At 43.4% G+C, this 18,987-nt stretch overlaps 1 protein-coding gene across 1 annotated transcript in view; it reads left to right on the top strand.

Annotated features, from left to right (window-relative positions):
• The window catches only part of ASTN1 (astrotactin 1), a 319,088-nt gene extending 302,560 nt beyond the window's left edge, over positions 1 to 16,528 (top strand). The window contains exons 18-23 of the mRNA XM_066624531.1: positions 3,328 to 3,461; positions 9,601 to 9,752; positions 12,454 to 12,589; positions 13,303 to 13,403; positions 14,238 to 14,421; positions 16,294 to 16,528. Of these exons, the coding sequence (XP_066480628.1) occupies positions 3,328 to 3,461; positions 9,601 to 9,752; positions 12,454 to 12,589; positions 13,303 to 13,403; positions 14,238 to 14,421; positions 16,294 to 16,528 (942 nt within the window). The remainder of the gene's footprint in view (positions 1 to 3,327; positions 3,462 to 9,600; positions 9,753 to 12,453; positions 12,590 to 13,302; positions 13,404 to 14,237; positions 14,422 to 16,293) is intronic.
• Positions 16,529 to 18,987: the final 2,459 nt, after the last annotated feature.

Genomic DNA, 18,987 nt, shown 5'->3' with positions numbered 1-18,987 from the left:
TATTCCCCTTGGGAGGATCCTTTTTGATTGATGGAAGTACCTCTCATTTGTCCTTGTTCTCTACCAGCAATGGATCCAAGGCCTGGCTAAACAATTTGGAGCCCTCAAAACAAATGCCTACCAGCCTGGACACAGAGCCGGCATCGCCATCCCAGTGGTGGAGCTAGATGTTACACCTGGCGACTGCATTGGAGGCCATGGCTCTTGCATTGTTGCATTGCATCGAAAGAAGACTCAGCGGTGAAGGCTGCTACCAGGGAGATCTTCTTAAGGCAGGTCTTGGCCTTCTTGGATAGACCCCTCTCTGTCTCAGCTAGATCCTCTGCCCAAAGATAGGCAGCCTGGCATGATTAGTCATGATTGAGTTGAGAAGGTAGGCATGATTGAGTTGGAGGCTGCGGCTCTGAATGCAAAGGAGGAGGATTCGAAACTTTTCTTGAAGGAGGAATCCACCCTCTTATTGCAGCTATCTTTAGGACCACTCTCCCCCTCCGAGGGCAATACTGCACAGGAGGAAAGGGCCACAATGGGCGCATCCACCAGGGGAACCTTGAGGGATTGCATCACCATGTCCGGTAGAGAGTACAGTCTACCAATTAACCTGGAACTGTGCTTTAACTGCCCTGGTTTACTCCATTCCCTATCCAGAACACGTTGGACTGAGTCTGGAAAAGGGACCACTTCTGACTTGCTTGGCCCCTGCGGGAAAAGTTGCCTGGGCTTATCAGAAGCCAGGTCCTTGTTGGGGTCAGATAGAAGGAGGCTAGAAAGATTGAGGGATTGAGATGCTTTCCCCATCATTCTGGGGAAAAACCAACAGGATAAGCAATGGCCCAGGGGCAGCAAGTTCAGAGATGGGGGTCGTTCCCTTATGAATCATTGCTCTAATGTAATTATTCCTGTACAGCATTACTGACCAAACATTCTAAAAGAAACATTTCAGTGCAAATTGAAAATTTGAGGGAAGAGGAGAATGAAGTGTTTCGTGACACTCACACATACCATTCATCTTGTTTACCACTCCTCAGTCCTGCAAGCAGTTCTAACTGTGTTCCTTTAGGACTGTTTTGTTCCTTCACCTGCACTAGAAGTGAGCCACATTCCTAAGCATAATTTCTGTGGGCTCCCTTTCCACCTCCATTGACCTTGTCTATTTTGAAAAAAGTAGTACAGCAATACCTTGCATGTTTGTCTTGTTAAGGACCAGAGCATGAATGAAAGTAAAAAATGGTTGACTGTCAAAGCATAACCTTCTTTAGCTTGCAAATTTATTTTGGTCAGTGAAAAATGTAAATGACTAGCTATATAACACACAGCACAATCCTATGTGCATCTACTCAAAAGAAAATCCCATTGTGCTTAATAGGACAAAATAGGACTTTCCTAAGGAAAGTGTGTATAGAATTGCAGCCACATGTGGGTAAAATCTAAATAAACAGAAATAAAAGAAAAATGAATATTGTGGCCAGTTGGGTGAAATTGGATGAAAGAGAAATTTGAAATGTGGTTTTAATTGAAAACGGGTGAAAAAGCTGTGATGAAAGTCAAGATATTGCTGTATTGATTGGGGTCCTTAAGCTGCATGTGGTTCCCTTTGGTTAGGCTTCTTAGTTGTCTAGAACCTGACTTGTATTTACAGTGAGACAAGGCTGTAGGGCATGTGTGTATATTAATTATACACGAGGGACAAATGTCCTGTGGCTACTAGATACCTGTCCTGGGTATCTAGTGTCAGTTGTATATACTCCAAAGGCCTAACTCATTCACTTCCATATGTTCTGAGACCTGTAAATCCTATCAGCAGCAGTGTCCCATTATCCAGATCTCTGATTATACTTCTCCCTGCATCCTGCTGCCAGTTAGATGCTATGCTGTCCTAGTTCTTCAGGGTCAGGTAAAGTGCCTTCTCCCTGCTTTGTATTTGGACCCTAAATGAGTCCTGAGCGCATTGCCCTTGGAGTCTTATTTGGCTTTGTCTCATAGTCAAATCTCATTGACTATATGACATCATGTAGCCAATCAGAGTGAGGGCAATGCATCATGCAGTTGAAGATGGCAAATAGCACACAGCCACAATGTGGAGTGTTGTAACCACCACCACCATCATCTTCTTCTTCAAGGCTTCTGGTAGGATGCAGCAACAAATAGGACAACCAACTTTGAAGCTTTTTTTTCCAGCCTTTGACAACTTCTTTGTTCTTGATGGTCTTCCTGTGCTTTCTTTTTTACGTGAAAATCCCCTTTTTCCTTTTAGTTGTAATTTTATCTCTATATCTGGTTATGTTACAAAAACTTCTCACAGGCCAAACTTCCAAAAACTCTGGTCAAGCTACAAGCTCATGGCATTGTATTGTTTTAACCCAATCACTGTTTATGCAAAAGTGTCTCCTAATCCAATCACTGTTTATGCAAACGCATTAAACCTCAACACACAGGTCACAATCAGGTCAAGCCACAAGCTCATGGTTACAATGTCCACCTCTCTAGGAGGAAGTCTTGCATAGTAAATCATTGTTTAAGTGTCTCCTATTCATTGTATTGTTTTAACTCAATCACTGCTTATGCAGATTTGAACTGCTTTCCTGGGTTACTGTATTGTAAGTTCCCCCAGCTAGGAAGACAGTCATTTGACTCTATTGAATTTTGCTGATAATCCTTTCAATGTTTTACATATTCCACGTACCCCACTGTGTGTAGTAAGCAAGCACATCCAGGTCAGCTCTAGGTCACATCCAGGTCAGCTCCAGGTCAGCAAAAACCCCTTTTAAGAGAGGGCTGGATGCCACATGCTCTCTCTCTGGCTTGCCCTCCAAGGCAGAGGGTCTCCTTCACAGGACCCCCCCCCTCAACTGCTCTGCAGGACAGGTAACTATCTGGTGCCTGAAACTCTTTCCCTTCTCCCCCCCCCTTTTTCCCCCTTCTCTCCCCATCTTCCGTTAGCAACTGGGTTTGGCAGACCAGGGACCCCTAAAATCCTTCCCTACAACCGTTCCCTTTCTAATTTCCTCGGATACACCAAATACTTTTCACATGCAACCACCATAAAGCTAGGTACACTAGATGCAAGTACTAGAAACCAAGAAACATATACTTACCCTTTTTCATGTGCATTATGTTTACCTGTGTGTTTTTGTAATAAAATATTAATTTAATATTTATTAAAAGTTATCTTTTTTCAGTCTCCTCCTTAAGCTAAAAGGGAATTTCTCTGCATTACGCCGTCTTGTTATCCAGCCTATGGTCCTGAAGTTTCCAATAAGGGCAGTGTAATTATTCCCCTATACAAAACAGCCCTTTTTGGTAACACTTTTTCTCTTTCTTTCTCAGCTGCTGCAAGAGGCCACCATGAGTTCCTTGTGGTGCTCGGGCAGTGGGGATGTCATCGAGGACTGGTGTCGGTGTGATTCAAGTGCCTTCGGTGCTGATGGGCTTCCATCCTGTGCACCTCTCCCACACCCTGTGTATGTGTCTGCTACCATAACCTTGTAGAACTGGTTTTGAAATGTGGCTTTGCTTGGAATTATGTTGTGAAGCAAATATTCTTCCAGCACTAGAAATAGGGAGGAATAACGGCTAAATACAGAGGATCTAATTCAAAACATAATGAAAAGACCCCTATGGATCTTGTTTGGAGATTTGTGGGCAATGGTTATTTTGCAAAAACAAGATACATCATGCTAGAGCTACTCCCTCTGATCTGTTGAGATGCTACTCCCTCTGATCTGCAAATACTGGCCTGTTATTTCCTTAGCCCATAATGAGAGGGAACACACCCATAGCTACAGGTAGACAGTAGTGTCTCACATTTCCCATAATGCTGAGAGGCAGTCTGGGCAGCCTGGGCCTCAAAGTGCCTGTATGAATAATTAGCAGAAAAGGTGGGAGCAGGGTGTCAAATTCCTCTGTACTCAGGATCTCCCTGAATTTGCCACCCTTCCCTGCAGCTTAAGGAGATGGTATCTGTTGGATTTGCAGCATCTTGTCTATGTATCTTCTAAGCCATAGATGCACCATGGGTGGCATAAACAGGAATAATTGGTGGTATTCTTGCACAAGAACAGAACAGCCTATGTGTGTCTCTGTGGCAGAATCAAGCCCTGTACTTCCACCTTTTTCTCAGTGCTGTGTTGCTGACTGCTCCACCCTGTAATGGCCTCCAACTCTGTCATTAATTCATTTTCCTTAACTAAATACAAGTCAGAATCATGATCAGACTTCTCTTTAATAGGACCTCAGTGTGGAGTCTGGATGACTTAAGAATAGGCCCTCGTGTTCTACCTCTGTTGATGGGGTTCCAAGTCTTCTTTGCGTTGTTTCCATGTACTGAGAATCATCCAATCCCCAGAACCACCTGCAGCCTGTATGACAGTTGAGACCTTCCCTGCTACTATTGTAGGATTAGCTAACAGGAAGGAAAAAGCAGCACCAAGTACTTAATCCCTGATGATTAAGCAGGTGACTGCAGCCTGCTTGTAACACTGAGATGCCTGGAAGCAACATTTTCCATAATGCCAGAGGCCCATGCATTCCCAGTCAGAGCAGGCTATGACCTAGAAGCCAAGGTTGGATTCTCCCTACTGCCTGCAATATATCTGCAAAAAGATTAGGGGACAGTAGAGGACCTGGTGGCTAGAATTGAGGCCACTGCTTATTCAGTATTCTGGAACATACTTCTGTGCACCAAGGATATGATTAGCATTTGCTGGACTCCTAAACAAGCTTAGGGCCTTTTCTGCATTATTTTCAAATTTCTTCATGGACTCTTTCCAGATCTGTTCCTTAATGGAACCCAAACCCCCAAATCCAGTGACAGTCTGATAATCCTGAAGTCAACTGAAACGTCCTTCCTGATTCTTATAACAGTATTTCTGCCTCCTTGTGCACTGTGGCCTTAATGCTAATATAGAGTCCTTTTCATCTTCTATTTTACTGTTAAAAACAAACAAGATGGAAGGGTTAATGAAGCTTCAAGCATCATGTGTGTTTTGGCTTTCAGTTCTCGCTACATGCTGTTTCATGTACTTCATCAATTTGCTTTAGAAACTCACTACAGGTCCAGCCTTGTTATACAAGGATTTTTTATACACAGATTTGACTCAACACGAATGGCCACTGCAAATGAGAAGGAATGTACTGATCCCTGGAGAAGGGGAAAAATCAGTTTAAAATTTTAAAATCAGTTTAGTCCTTTGACAATAGCCTCGTTAATGAGAGAGAGAGAGAGAGAGAGAGAGAGAGAGAGAGAGAGGGCAGCTGGCTGACAGTCCATCAATCCTTCTCTCTCCAGTCGACCCCTCCCTTCCCCCTGAGCAGGTGAAAGAAAGGTGATCACTGCATTGGTGAAGGGAGGGACTGAGTGAAGTGCCTTTCTGAGAGCTTGGAGGATTACTGATTTATGGATTGTCTTAATGACATCACAAGACATCACATGTCTTCTTATCTTACATCACAAAGGTCAGCAAGGCTGTTTTTAAATCACAGGAGCAAAGAAACTGTTTTTTAAATTGATTTGCTATAGTGCTTTTTTTGCCATCCACACGAGTGCTTGGAACAGAATCCACGCAAATAATGAGGCTCAACCTGTATTTAAAAATAAACAAAGGAAGCAAGCTTTGGTTTTCAGAATGCAAGAAGAAAACCAAGACAAAGCTCTTCCAAACTTTCCTGAGGAATATCTTCAGAATATAGAGCTAAGAACCACATATCTGAATTTATAAAGGCTTTAAGCTAGTGCAGGCAATCTCAATTTGAAGTTCAGACTCTTCCTTCTTGGTTCATTTCTATAGATCAGTGTTTCTCAAACTGTGGGTCAGGACCCACTAGGTGGGTCACAAGCCAATTTCAGGTGGGTTACGCTGCCTAGCTCAGCTCAGCTGCCATTGAAAATACAGAGCTGTAAATACAGGGTACAGAGCTGCTGGGCAAGACAGGCTCCCTGTGGGAGAGAGGCATGGTGCTTTGCTCTGAATAGGTTGGAAGATGGGACGTTGGAAAGGGGGACGCTGTGTGGTTGGAGAAGGATCCAAGTCAGTATTCTGCTTTTACTTCTGAACTAGAATATTTGGATTCCAAACTATTCAAAATAACAGCAAAAGCACACTGTGTAATGGGACCTTTGGCTGATTGTAGGTTTGAAGCCTAAATTGATGATGTCACGTTTGGCCATGATATCACTTCCAGGTTAATGACATCACTTCTGGTGGGTCCTGACAGATTGTCATTCTCAAAAGTGGGTCCCAAATGCTAAAACGTTTGATAACCACTGCTATAGAATGTTCCACCACTGGTTTTGATAACTGGCAGTTTGGGTGTTCAGGTCCAGTGCTAGGTTTTTGTGGACCTAGGGGCAGGGCTATGGCTTTCCAGGCAGGTGACAGCAACAACTCATCCTTCCCTTAGAAGGTAGAAATGGAGAGAAACCTTCAGGAGCTTCTCCTCCTTGCTCCCATTGGCCAGTTGACTGTCTCCCAGACCCACATGGTAGTGCTCCTTCTCCTACCCCACCTCAGTTGGCCAATGAGAGTATGTAGGTCCCCTAAAAGGCCTTCATAGAAAGGCCTGAAACAACTTGGAGCATTTGCTGCTTCTTGGAGAACTCCTAGTCATAATTTCACCATTGGTCTATACAGATATGCCCCCATATCTGCAGGGTTTTCTTTCCGGAACCTCCCACGGTTAAGTGAAACCACGGATATGGGCGAATCCGAATCTGAACACCCAACCCTCCGGACCCGAGGGGAGTGGTCTCTGGAGGATCCTCTGAGCCCAGCAGAGGTTGTGGACATCCATCCACGGCTTCTGCGAGGCTCAGACCGAGTCTTAAGGTTAAAAAATGTAACTTCCAGTTTCTCCGTGAAACCAGAAGTGATGTTCTTAATGCCTTATAAGTCATGCCGAAGCTCGGGGAAGCCTTGGAGTAGAGCTCCCCTTGCCTCTGCGGGGGTGCAGACCCAATCTGGGGATAAGTGAATCTGCGGATATGGAATCCACGGATATGGGGTGTCGTGCCCCCTCCCGTACTTCTTGTGGCTAGGGCGTGGCATGCAGGAAAGTAGTGCAAAGAATTCCAGTGTACTGGGTTCCAGCTGGGGAAACAGAACAGATCTGGTCTGCTGAGACCCGAGAAAAGGAGCTAGCAGCCCCGCAGGAGCCAGCTAACCCCGGTGCTTCTCTTTTGTCTCACAGGAAGCCTCATTACAACCTGTCCCAAATCTACTAATCAGATAGCACCCTGGGCCAGCCAAACAGGAACAAGAGTTAACCAATCAAACTCAGAAACTGAAGCAAATACATCATTTAAAGGCTGTTTCAGATGGTGTGGTGTTGAGCCTCTTGGGGAGGGGGTGAATTTCAAAGGAAAGACAGCACCACGGAAGAGTACTGGCTCCTTGTGCTTGTCAAACTAGCCTCAGAAGGGAAAGATTGGGATCTGTGAACCCTCCTTGTCCCATCTTTTGCATGAAATGTTCTGTCTCATGGCCTCGGATTTTCACAGAAATTCTGCAGTGTGTGTCAGATGTTCTTATTTTTTGGAGCCATATATGTACAGTATATCTTAATGCAGTGGTTGCCAAACGTTTAGCACCAGGACCCACTTTTTAGAATGAGAATATATCACCCACCAGCAGTGATTTCATAACTGGAAGTGACATCATCAAGCAGGAAAATTTTTAACAATCCTAGGCTACACGTATCACACGTATCCAGGAGTAAACCCTATTGACTATTATATTGTATTGGCAACCTTCAGTCTCGAAAGACTATGGTATCGCGCTCTGAAAGGTGGTTCTGGCACAGTGTCTAGTGTGGCTGAAAAGGCCAATCCGGGAGTGACAATCCCTTCCACACCGGGAGCAAGTGCAGTCTGTCCCTGGTCTGTCTCCCTGGCTATGTCTCCACGACAATGTCTCCACGACATGACCAAGCCAACGCAGGCGTCTCTGTTTCAGCAGTGAATACATGCTAGGGATTCCAGCACGTTCCAGTACTGTGTTGTTTGGAACTTTGTCCTGCCAGGTGATGCCGAGGATGCGTCGGAGGCAGCGCATGTGGAAAGCGCTCAGTTTCCTCTCCTGTTGTGAGCGAAGAGTCCATGACTCGCTGCAGTACAGAAGTGTACTCAGGACGCAAGCTCTGTAGACCTGGATCTTGGTATGTTCCAAGATATATATAATGATGATATTGACTATCATCATTAAAAGCATATACAGAGTAGCCTCTTAAAAGTATAGATCTGTAACATTTCATCAATGCAGTCACATACCATTATTATTATTAATAACAGTATAACAGTATTTATATACCGCTTTTCAACTAAAAGTTCACAAAGCGGTTTACAGAGAAAAATCAAATAACTAAATGGCTCCCTGTCCCAAAAGGGCTCACAATCTAAAAAGATGCCAAGGAATACCAGCAGACAGCCACTAGAACAGACAGTGCTGGGGTGAGGTGGGCCAGTTACTCTCCCCCTGCTAAAAAAAGGAGCACCCACTTGAAAAAGTGCCTCTTACCCAATTAGCAGGGGTTACTTACCCAATTAGCAGGGGTTATACCTGCTAGCATCAAGTCCATGGTACCATGGTATACCATGTCTATACCATGTCATCAAGTCTAATAGATTAAAAATAAAATATTGAAATGAATGGGGATCCAACGGAAATTGGTTCTTGACCCACCTAGTGGGGCCGCATTCACAGTTTGAGAAACATTGTCTTGATATATATTGCAGTGATTACCAAAATATTCACTAAGATGCATGTTTTGGGACATCTCTTCTAGTGGTTTTTTTTTTTTTTTAAATAGAATCTTCTGATATTTTACATATGTATTTTTATTGCTGTTGTTATGATACAGGTGTTGCATTGTGAGCTCCTTCACACAAAAGGCAAAAAGGCAGCCTACACCAATAAATATTAAATATATATTGCTGCAAAATTTATTAAGAACATAATCTAAAGAAACAGGAAGTTATGGTCATTATTATATAGTTTCTGTCTTATATCCTTATCCTGCCTTTGTATCAAGGAGGAGCTCATGGGGGTGATCCCATTTTATACATACAATACTCTGACTGGGACTGGGATTTTTGTGGTGTATATTGCCTTTTTAGATTATATTTGTGATAAACTGTGCCAGAATTTTGCCTGAAAAATGCTTAAAACTTTTTAAAACTCTTGTCAGACCTCCAACCACCATGATTGCTACCCCAGTCTGCAATAGGGGGAGTAATGTCCAGAGTTGTGCATGCACACAGTTGCTGTGGGTGGGTGGGTGGTGGTCTCTGATGTCACCTACCCAGAGTGCTTGTATGGTGTTGGATGCTGCTCCCTCTGTTGCATGTCAGGGTGCAGATTCCCCAAGCTCTTGTGATTGCCCTGCAGTGGCTGTCCATGAGTACACCACCATAAGGACTGAAACTGCAAGGAATCTCAATTCCTGCAAGACTGGAACTACAAGGAGGTACAGGAACTCTGAACTGTACTCTTACAGTACCCTTACTGTAATCTCTTTCTCTGGCACTATCTGGCACAACATAACACTATCAGAAAAAAGACAAGTTACCAAGGGTCACCCTTGCTTCTCTTGCTTCCTCCTTTGCAGGCTGAGGTTGTCTACTGTCCATGAGCCCAGTAGCTCTCTGGTGGTGCTGGAGTGGGAGCACTCAGAACCACCCATTGGAGTGCAGATTGTTGATTACCTCATCCGCCAGGAAAAGGTCACTGACCGCTTGGACCATTCCAAAGTGGAGACTGGTGAGTCCAGTTGATTCTTTTGTATTATTGAAAAAGTATGATTTTTACAGACATAACTAGGGCAAAATATATATTTTAAATCTCAATATTACTAAATTCCTGCATACACATAAAATTAATGTAAAAATCATAACCAGTTCCAAAACAATCTGAAAAACCATCATTGCAAGCAAAAGCACTTCAAAAGGTGTCATTTGTCCATTTATTCCTAAATAGAGTTGAGGCCCCGTAGTCATGGGGGCTCCGCTCCTCCCCCTCCCCCATGGATAAGGAAACCATGGATCTGGGGGAATGCTATATAAATAGTGCTATATAAATAAATAGTCTGCATGCCACAGAGAGACTTAAGAGGAAGTAGGAACTCCTGCTTCCTGTTAGTCACTCCCTAGCGTGCAGGTTGTTTGCCTGCACATTTAATTCTTCAGTTAAGGAAGAAAGTCAAGCAAGATGCACCCGCACTGCAAGTGTTCTGGTAAACAAAGGTACTTGTAATGGGCGTGTACGGGGGGGGGGGTTTCACAGATAAGTGAAACCACAGATATTGTATCTATAGTTACAGCGTCCCTCCCATAAACCACTTTTATTCTTGCTTCTATTTGCTGAAGTAATTTTCTTCATTAAAGTTAACTTCAATCATTGCTTTAACAAAGATTTAATCACAGAACTTCCAGAGTTTTGGCATTTGCTGCTACCAATAAGTATTGAACAAAGTCATAGTTTTATATGCTCACCACTTGATGAATATCTCCCAACAAAATGGTTTGTGAATTATTCTGACAAATTATATCCCATCTTGTGAGCAATTTGATTTTGGAACAATCTCACCAAATATGTTTGTATGTGTCTTTCCAACTGCAGCTTTTCCAATAAACCAGTGCCTGCGTTTTCGAGGTTAGATTATTGTAACACGCTTTATGTGGGGCTGCCCCTGAAGACGGTTCGGAAACTGCAGTTAGTGCAGAATGCGGCGGCCTGTGTGGTCACTGGAGCTAGGTGGCTTGACTCTGTCAGCCCACTTCTACAGGGCTGCCCATTGGCTGCCCATTCGTTTCCGGGCCCAATTCAAGGTGCTGGTTTTGACCTTTAAAGCCCTATACTGCTCTGGGCCAGGGTATCTTAGAGATCGCCTACTTCCACACAATCCGGCTTGTCCTCTTAGGACATCAGAGAAGGCCTTTTTACAAGTGCTGCCGCCTAAGGAGGTACGGGGGGCGGCGGCAAGAAATAGGGCTCAGTAGTGGCACCAACGTTATGGAATGCCCTTCCCCTTGACTTGAGAATGGCTCCCTCTCTTGAGACTTTTTGGCGAGGCCTGAAGACCCTTTTGTTTAAACAAGCCTTCTGAGTTCATGGCCTTTTAAACATCTTTTTTACATCTTTTAGTATTTTTTACAGGCCTGTGTCCTCTATGATCTGCTGCTTTATGCTCTTTTTATCTGACTTTTTATCTGACTAGTGTTTTTATGGTATCTGTTAATGTGTTTTAATATGTTTTTATCTGTTTGTTAAATTGTGTTTTAATCTGTTTTTAACATGGGTCCCTTTGGGGAGAAGGGCAGGGTATAAATAAAGTTTATTATTATTATTATTATTATTATTATTATTATTATTATTATTATTATTATTATTATCTTTCCAAGGCATGGAGAGATCACCTTTAATGAATGCTTTAGGTCAGCCATTTTCTTGATAACTTGGTGTGCCGCAAGTGGTCCACAGGTGTGCCACAAAAATTTGGGGGAAGGTCATTTATTAGTAGGGTCAATGGGAGATGTGAGCCTCCCTCCACTGGCAGCATGGTGTGCCTTGTCAATTGTCAAAAACGTGGTGGTGTGCCTTGGCCATTTTAGTGCCTTGTCAGTGTGCCCTGAAATGGAAATGTTGAAAATAACTGCTTTAGGTCAAGTTATGCAAGGCAAGAAAACAGGCCTGACTTCTTATTGCATTGTGACAGTTGGATACAGTGCAGTTTATACTAATGCGGTTGAAGTGTTGTGAAGATGTGGAGAGGAGTGGTGTCCTGTCATCTGCTCTTTGTGTAGGTGAAAAGTTTGGGTAAAGGTTTTAAGCTGACTGGTTCTTAAGTTGTTGCTGTAGAAGCAGATGGTCCACAAGATTATGACGAAAATAATGAAGGAAAGTTTGAAATGTCTCTGGAATTTCCGCTTCATGCTGAAGAGGCAACCCACCTCAGATTAAGTTGTGTCATTTCATATGAAAAGTGGCATACTTCATCTTTCCAAACAATAACAACTTGTGTTTAGATTTGCCACTAGAATTCCATGTAAAGCCAAATTTGAGCATTCTTCCTCAGGCAAAGTACTCAAAAACTTCCAAAGAGAGATCACAACAATTGATAAGATGGGTTACGTTTCTCAAGGGATTGGGAGAAACCAATCTGTCCCCACTTTGTCTCCAGATGTTGCCCAAAGCATCTAAGGTGAATTTTGAGGAAACCTTTGAGGTGGAAACCTTATGTGAAATGTCTCAAGAATTTAAAGGGAAACCAAGAGTTTTGCTGATTGCTTCCTTGCTTGAGGCCCTCACTTTTTTCCACTGCCATTCATAGCATTGCCAAGATACTCAAACAGAAATAGCCTTGGCTGTCAGCCCCAGCTTCTCTTTTCCACGTTTCTTTGTCTTTGTTGCTCCTTGTCTTTTCTATATTGTCAGATAATGGTTGTGCTGCCTGTTTCCCTAGAGACGGTGCTGAGTTTTGTGGATGACATCATCTCTGGTGCCAAGTCACCCTGCTCAATGCCAGCACAGGTGCCTGACAAGCTGTCCACAACCATCTCCTTAATTATTCGCTGCTTGGAGCCTGACACTACCTACATGTGAGTTAGAGGACCAGGAGGTGACTCCCTTATGCCCATAAGGTCAGGAAAAATGAACTTCATGGTGAACTTTGCAAGCTTCCTGGTTGGGCAGAACTCTTCCTCAGACTGCATATTCAAATAGTATATTTCTGAGTAGAGGGCTGAGAGCTCTGAGAGCTGATCCCTGCTTGCTTATCCTCACCTTTTAGGACCTTCCCTCCAGGTGGCTTACAACAATCAGATAAGAACAAGGAAAAATATAAAACCCTAGTATCAAAGACTTCTCCCTGCAAACCTGCCTGTCTGCATCATTGCAGGCTCTGTTGCAGATGGCCCCACCTTCAGAAGCTTGGCATGACATTCCTTGCCATTGTGCCTCTGTGAACCCTGCTTCCTAGGTTCCTTTTGCCTATAGGTCTATACCATAGGTCTGTTTTACCATATTAAAACTGTCATGTTCTCCCAAGCAGAAATTATGGTTCTGTTTCATTTTTCATGGCTGTGCATCTCTGCATTCTTTATACAGTGGGGTTTCAGGCTGGATTGCTTTTAGTTTGTCTCCTGGGCGTTCTTTGCCTCCTGTGGTAGAAAAGTGGAACAAACATATTAAAAATAAGGAGAAATAAACAAAAGCTACAGGGAAGTTGGGAGGTGATACCCATTTGGTCACATGGCCTGTCAGATACTGGTGTGTGCCATGGGTCTAATAATATTTTCTCTCCTCTCACCAGGTTCACACTCTGGGGTGTTGATAACACAGGCAGACGCTCCAGGTCAAGTGATGTGACAGTGAAGACCCCATGTCCTGTGGTGGATGATGTGAAGGCCCAAGGTAGCCATGATGAAAGGAAGGCAAAGCAGGCAAAACAAACAAATTCAAACATAGGGTGCATTAAAAATGACGTTTTCTTCTGGGTTCCCTTGTTTTGTGTCCCCCAGCTTATCCTCACCTGTTTTATAGTTCCTCCTGCTTTGAGGGGCTGCTGCATTAGCTGTCATATAGTCCCTTCAGTTCCCAGTATCAGCTTTCTTCTCAGAGTTACTCTTCCTAGATTTCAGCCTTTGGATGGAAACAGTTTACACTGGCTCCCTGAATTACAGACAGCTGCATCAGTGCTATTCACTAGTGGTGTTTTTGCACAAGCATTTTAGTGCTGGACCTGAAAAAGCCTGATGTTTTGAGCGTCATGCATTTCAATTCCAGGATTCAATGTTAAGCCAAGTCATAGAAGGCCTTGTAATGATGACTTCCTCTTTGAAGTTCCTAGTATTTGGAAATTGCCTGCTTTCTCCTTCCTACCCACTTTCTCCCTCCCATCCAGCTCCTACAGTATCTAAAGCCCCCAGCCACGTTTCTTGTATTTCTGTAAAGCAAGCAACATTAGAATCAGACAGTGGGTAAAAAACTCCATCTTCATTCTTGCATTTAATAGGCACCCTGAAATGATGCCTATTATTTATAGTATCTTATTCTCTGAGGAGTGCCTCAGACTTCCTTCCCAGCCTTTCAGTATAAGCCATGGGATCTAGGGCAATGGGGAATGCTTCTTCCCACCCAGGCATAGACATTTTGAGAGCTGCAAATGTGAAAAATGACTTGCTGTTCTTGAAAAATATCCTTTGCCATGCAGATCAACACTTTCTCTGTTCTTTTTGCTGAATCCAGAAATAGCCGACAAAATCTACAACCTCTTCAATGGCTACACTAGTGGGAAGGAGCAGCAAACTGCCTATAACACACTGCTGGACTTGGGCTCGCCTAGTCTTCACCGGGTCCTCTATCACTACAACCAGCACTATGAGAGCTTTGGGGAGTTTACTTGGCGATGTGAGGATGAATTGGGACCCAGGTAAGATGCCCCAGTTTGGTACCAGAAATACAAACATTAGCACCTTCAGTACCTTTGGTACTATTAGTACCAAAAATACGGACATTAATCTTAAAAATAATTGAGGGCCTTAAAATAATAAAGTACAAAGAATTACACTGACAAATGTCAAAAGGTTCAAATGTAATTTGGGATGTGTGCAGTTCTAACTGGACTGGTCTAACAGTCGAGCAGCAGAATTTGGAGGATGTGGTGAGAGTGGTGTTGCTTCTGTTACTTCCCTTATGGAAGCCTGATGTTTTGGAGGTGACAACAAAAGTGTCCTGTATGGGAAGAAGCACTGTAGCCATGATATCTGTAGGTATTTAAGAGTCCAAAGCAGTCTGGTAGTCCAAGGTTTGAAGGGAGCAATACTTCCTCTTCACAGACGTGTTTATAATGTCTTCAACTGAACACACAAGTATGTGCTGTATGTGCAAGGCTAGGGTCACACATTATTGTTTGCTTTACTTTGATTAATATACACATTTGATTAACATACACTTGATGACTGGTCAGCACATGCCGCAGAATAATGCTGTGTACAGTGAGCACAAAAACTAACTTATCAGAAAGTTGAGTCCAAGCCCAGCCTTCTTCTTCTTCTTTTTTTAAAAACAGGGAAGTACTCACAGCACTCCTGTAGTTGTAGTCTGAAATGTATCACCTCAGAACTTTGCCATCTCATTTGGATAGATGTGCAGTAGATCAAGCCTGAATATGGGAGCTGACTCCATTTAAAAGCACTAAGTTTGACAGTTGTGTGGTATGGAAGTTTTATCTGTGATTGTGATAGCCCATTAACACACTCAACATCATTTGAAGTTGCATTTTCAAGTGTGTGAACTAAATCTACACAATAATTTGCAATCATTTGTATGTAAATAATTATGTGGTAAATGGAATGACAAATACTGTGACAAATTATGGTACTGTGACAAATTATGTGGTATGCATGCAGGTTTGATATGAAGCAACTCACAGACAGATCATACCTGCTGGGGCATGGCATGGTGATATTCTAAACATGTGTGAGAGCCACTTTCAGAAAAAAGCAAAATAAAGGGGAGATGTGAAACAAGCATTCAAGAAATATCTAGATGAATTGGAAGACGAGTTGTCCATATGATATGTGCTCTGTTTAGGCCCAAAAGAGACATGCTGATTCACATAGCTCCCCCAACCGGTTTTTTTACACCAAAGGGTACACGTTGATGAAGGGAGCTGAATCCTTTCTTGCTTCAGACACTTTTCTTCTCAGCCCAGCTCACCTGTCATGTTAGAACCAGGCTGGAAGAAAAGTCCCTGGAGCAATGGAGGCAAGATTGGAGAGGCCTCCTTAGCAAGTTCCCTTGTTTTATAGGAACTTGTTTGACTTCACTTGAAAATGCTCAGGTGTTTTGATTTTGGGAGAAATCCTGAAATACATTTCAAATTTCACATTTTTGATTGTTTTGGTGCCAACCGTATATAAAATAAAAATAAATAAAAAGTATATTCCACCGCCCCATTTTAGATGGGAATGGGACAGACACAGTATTAACGAGAAATGTGCCCCCCATTTCCCCTCTGATTTTCTGTGTTGAGGTTTGAATTTTATACAGTTGTATCAAAGCCTCATTTTACTTGATCTTGGCAGTTATTCAGCACAGTTTACTTGGGGAGGGATTCTTCTTCTTTGAAGGCTTTCAAGTCAAATGTAGACAGGCATCTTCCAGGGATGCTTTTTCCTTAGCCTCCAGTGTGTTTTGTTTTCTTTGACCTCTCATGTCACTACTTCTCTCTTGCCATATCTCTGATTTTGCCTATTTCCTTGCCCATTTTCCTTCCATTCTTTGTTTCCCTCCTCTGCAGAAAAGCTGGCCTCATCCTCTCTCAGCTTGGGGATCTCAGTACCTGGTGCCACAGCCTTTTACAGGAGCCTAAGATTGGCCTTCAGCGCACATCACTCAAATTCCTTGCCTGCCGCTACAGTGAGATCAAGCCGTACGGATTTAGCTGGGCGGAGCTGAGCCGGGACCTCAAGAAGACGTGTGAGGAACAAATGCTGAGTGTCCTCTATAATGACTATGAGGACAAGGACAACTGAGAGGGCTTGAGGAAAGAAGTCAAGGCAGAGAGAGAATTCTCTTTCTCTTCCCTCCGTCAGATTTGTAGTTGCAGGTGGGGTGGGTTTTTTTTACATGGATCTTCAGGGCATCTGAGAGATCTCAAAAGACAATATTCAACCAAGGAGAGAAGATCATGTTGTTTGCATCTGGGTAACTTGGTTTGACCTGGTCGCCAACCTTCCCACATTTGCAAGTTCTGTGGGCCTTGCTATTGTTGTTTTGTGCAGGGGGTGGGTGGGTGGTTTGCTCTGCTGATTTTGCCAATAGGTCATTCAGCCTGATGTGGGGAAGCATCAGTACATGTGCATGTGTATGGAAAAGATCCTCCTTCACATTGGGGTAGAAGAGAGGCAACCTGTTTTCCTCAAACACCCAGTAGAAATAAAAACAAGAATAACCAAGGCTAACAGAAGAGGGGAATCCTTATTTGGAGTGGAAACATTCAGCTGCAGAAAGAAGTAGAATGAAAGCAGGTACGAAGGGAGGGTTAAAATGCTTGGAATGTGTTTTTTGATTACCCAAACTGTCACAGAGAAGAGCTTGTGCCTCCATGAACCCAGCGCTTCTCTGTCACTTCAGTTCCCTATTTAGGCCCCAGCCATTCCTTTCCATACTTCTGCAGAGAACCTTTCTGTAATAAAGTTCTCTGTCTGTGGCTGTCTGTAGCTCGAACATCTGCTCAGATGTTGCAAAAGGTTTACAGAGTCACAGGCTCTCCAGTAGTCTTGGAGCCTGCATAGCATCAAATGCTGCAGAGTGCTGAACAAGACCAGAAGCTTACAGCTGTGTAACAAACCTGAATTTTGCCACCAGGAAATGCAAATCAATAAATTACCAAGTATTATTTGTTGTTTTTGAAAAGCAAACACATTAATTTTTGATTTATTAGATAACACACCCCAGAAAGCTGAGGTTGGAATAACTGCTTCGAAGACACTGCCATCTATTCTGTGCCAACAGGTACTGTGACCTTAATAATAAGAAACAGAACAACTGATGGGAAGAAGGGTATATGCAGTCATTGTATGAAGACAGGCAAGGTGAGATGAGGGTCTGTAGCATGAGAGAAAGGAGGCTGTGAACATTCATTTGCTCCTAGTAGCCCCTTCTCACTCTCACTAAGTCCAGCTCTAAGTCTCACTAAGTCCAGTGTCCAGCAAGGTAGAACTGTGGGTAGACTGTAGCTCCTCCACATGCAGCTAGTGCATGTTTCAAAAGAACATGTGGACATTCTTTTGAATATGCATCAAGTGATCATCCATCCATCCATCCATCCATCCTCAGTGGTCATCCAGGCCTTGCTGGATCCAAGCCAGATGCAGTGGAGAGCCTAGCCATGAGGTAGAAGTGGCCAGATGCAGTTGAAGGATATGGATCTCCATCATAACAGGTCATGACTAATCAGCTTGATTGGAGCTGCCATCCTTAGCAAACCCTGATATCATCTTCTTAAATTTCCAGGTGCAACCATGTGGGCTGGAATTTTTGCTTGGGGAAAATGGGGGGGGGGGAGCATTCTCCAGCAAAAAACAACAGAGAACCAGTGTTTTTCAGCTTAAAGTTTTGTAGACTACCATCCACTTCATCAAGTGAAGAATAAAGTTCTCAGAAATTTGGTGGACGCCCTGGCTACTGTGCTAGAAGCCAAATACCTGCCATTTACATTATGATCACAACCATACAATGAATGAAGATCAGGTATGAATTAATCTTCAGACTTCTGAGAATCATGTTTTTCTTTTACATACTTTTAGGCAGAACCTTGGAAACATAGTGTGCTGTTTTTGATAAAGAGCAGATTTGATCAGTGGATATGTGTGCTTGATTAGATTAGTCCACTGTGCAGCATTTTCACTCTATGGGAAAATGGGAGCATTTTCACTCTATTTCCTGTCCAGCAGCATGACGCCTATTTGTCTGTTGCCCATTCCTTTTCCTCCTTGGGTTGCCAGGCCTCAGGCAACCTGAAGTTTCAGAACTTTAGCCTACTTCTCAGGGTTTTCCAGGGAAAAGGAATAAAATCTCAGGGTGTTGGACTCAACAAGGGGGCACAGGCAGGTTTTTTTTGCTAAACTTGAGAACTTTTGCTGCTCATCTCAATTAGTGATCAGTGCTATCACTCCCTTCCTTTAATCCTCTGCCTTCACTGTGCTCACCTTGCCAGCTCCACCTCTTGATCACTGTTCTTGAGCTCTCAGTTTCTGCGCCTGCCATGTCTCAGAGTGTGAGCTTCAGGGGACCTCACACTGCTGCACCTCAGCTATTCTTAAACCCAGGGCAAGCCTGGCTGAAGTAGCCATTTTGAGCAGCAAGTTGCAGGGAGTGGTGAACTCACAAGGGTTCCCAAATCTGCCTACCACCCCCTCTGGCCCTCTCCATATCCCAGATATGAGGTATCCTGAAATGAATGAATGTGCAAGGGGTCTTGCGACATATT

Source organism: Tiliqua scincoides, chromosome 4, assembly GCF_035046505.1.
Source record: "Tiliqua scincoides isolate rTilSci1 chromosome 4, rTilSci1.hap2, whole genome shotgun sequence".
NCBI classification, from domain to species: Eukaryota; Metazoa; Chordata; class Lepidosauria; order Squamata; family Scincidae; genus Tiliqua; species Tiliqua scincoides.
This window is presented reverse-complemented; position numbering and strand designations above follow the sequence as displayed.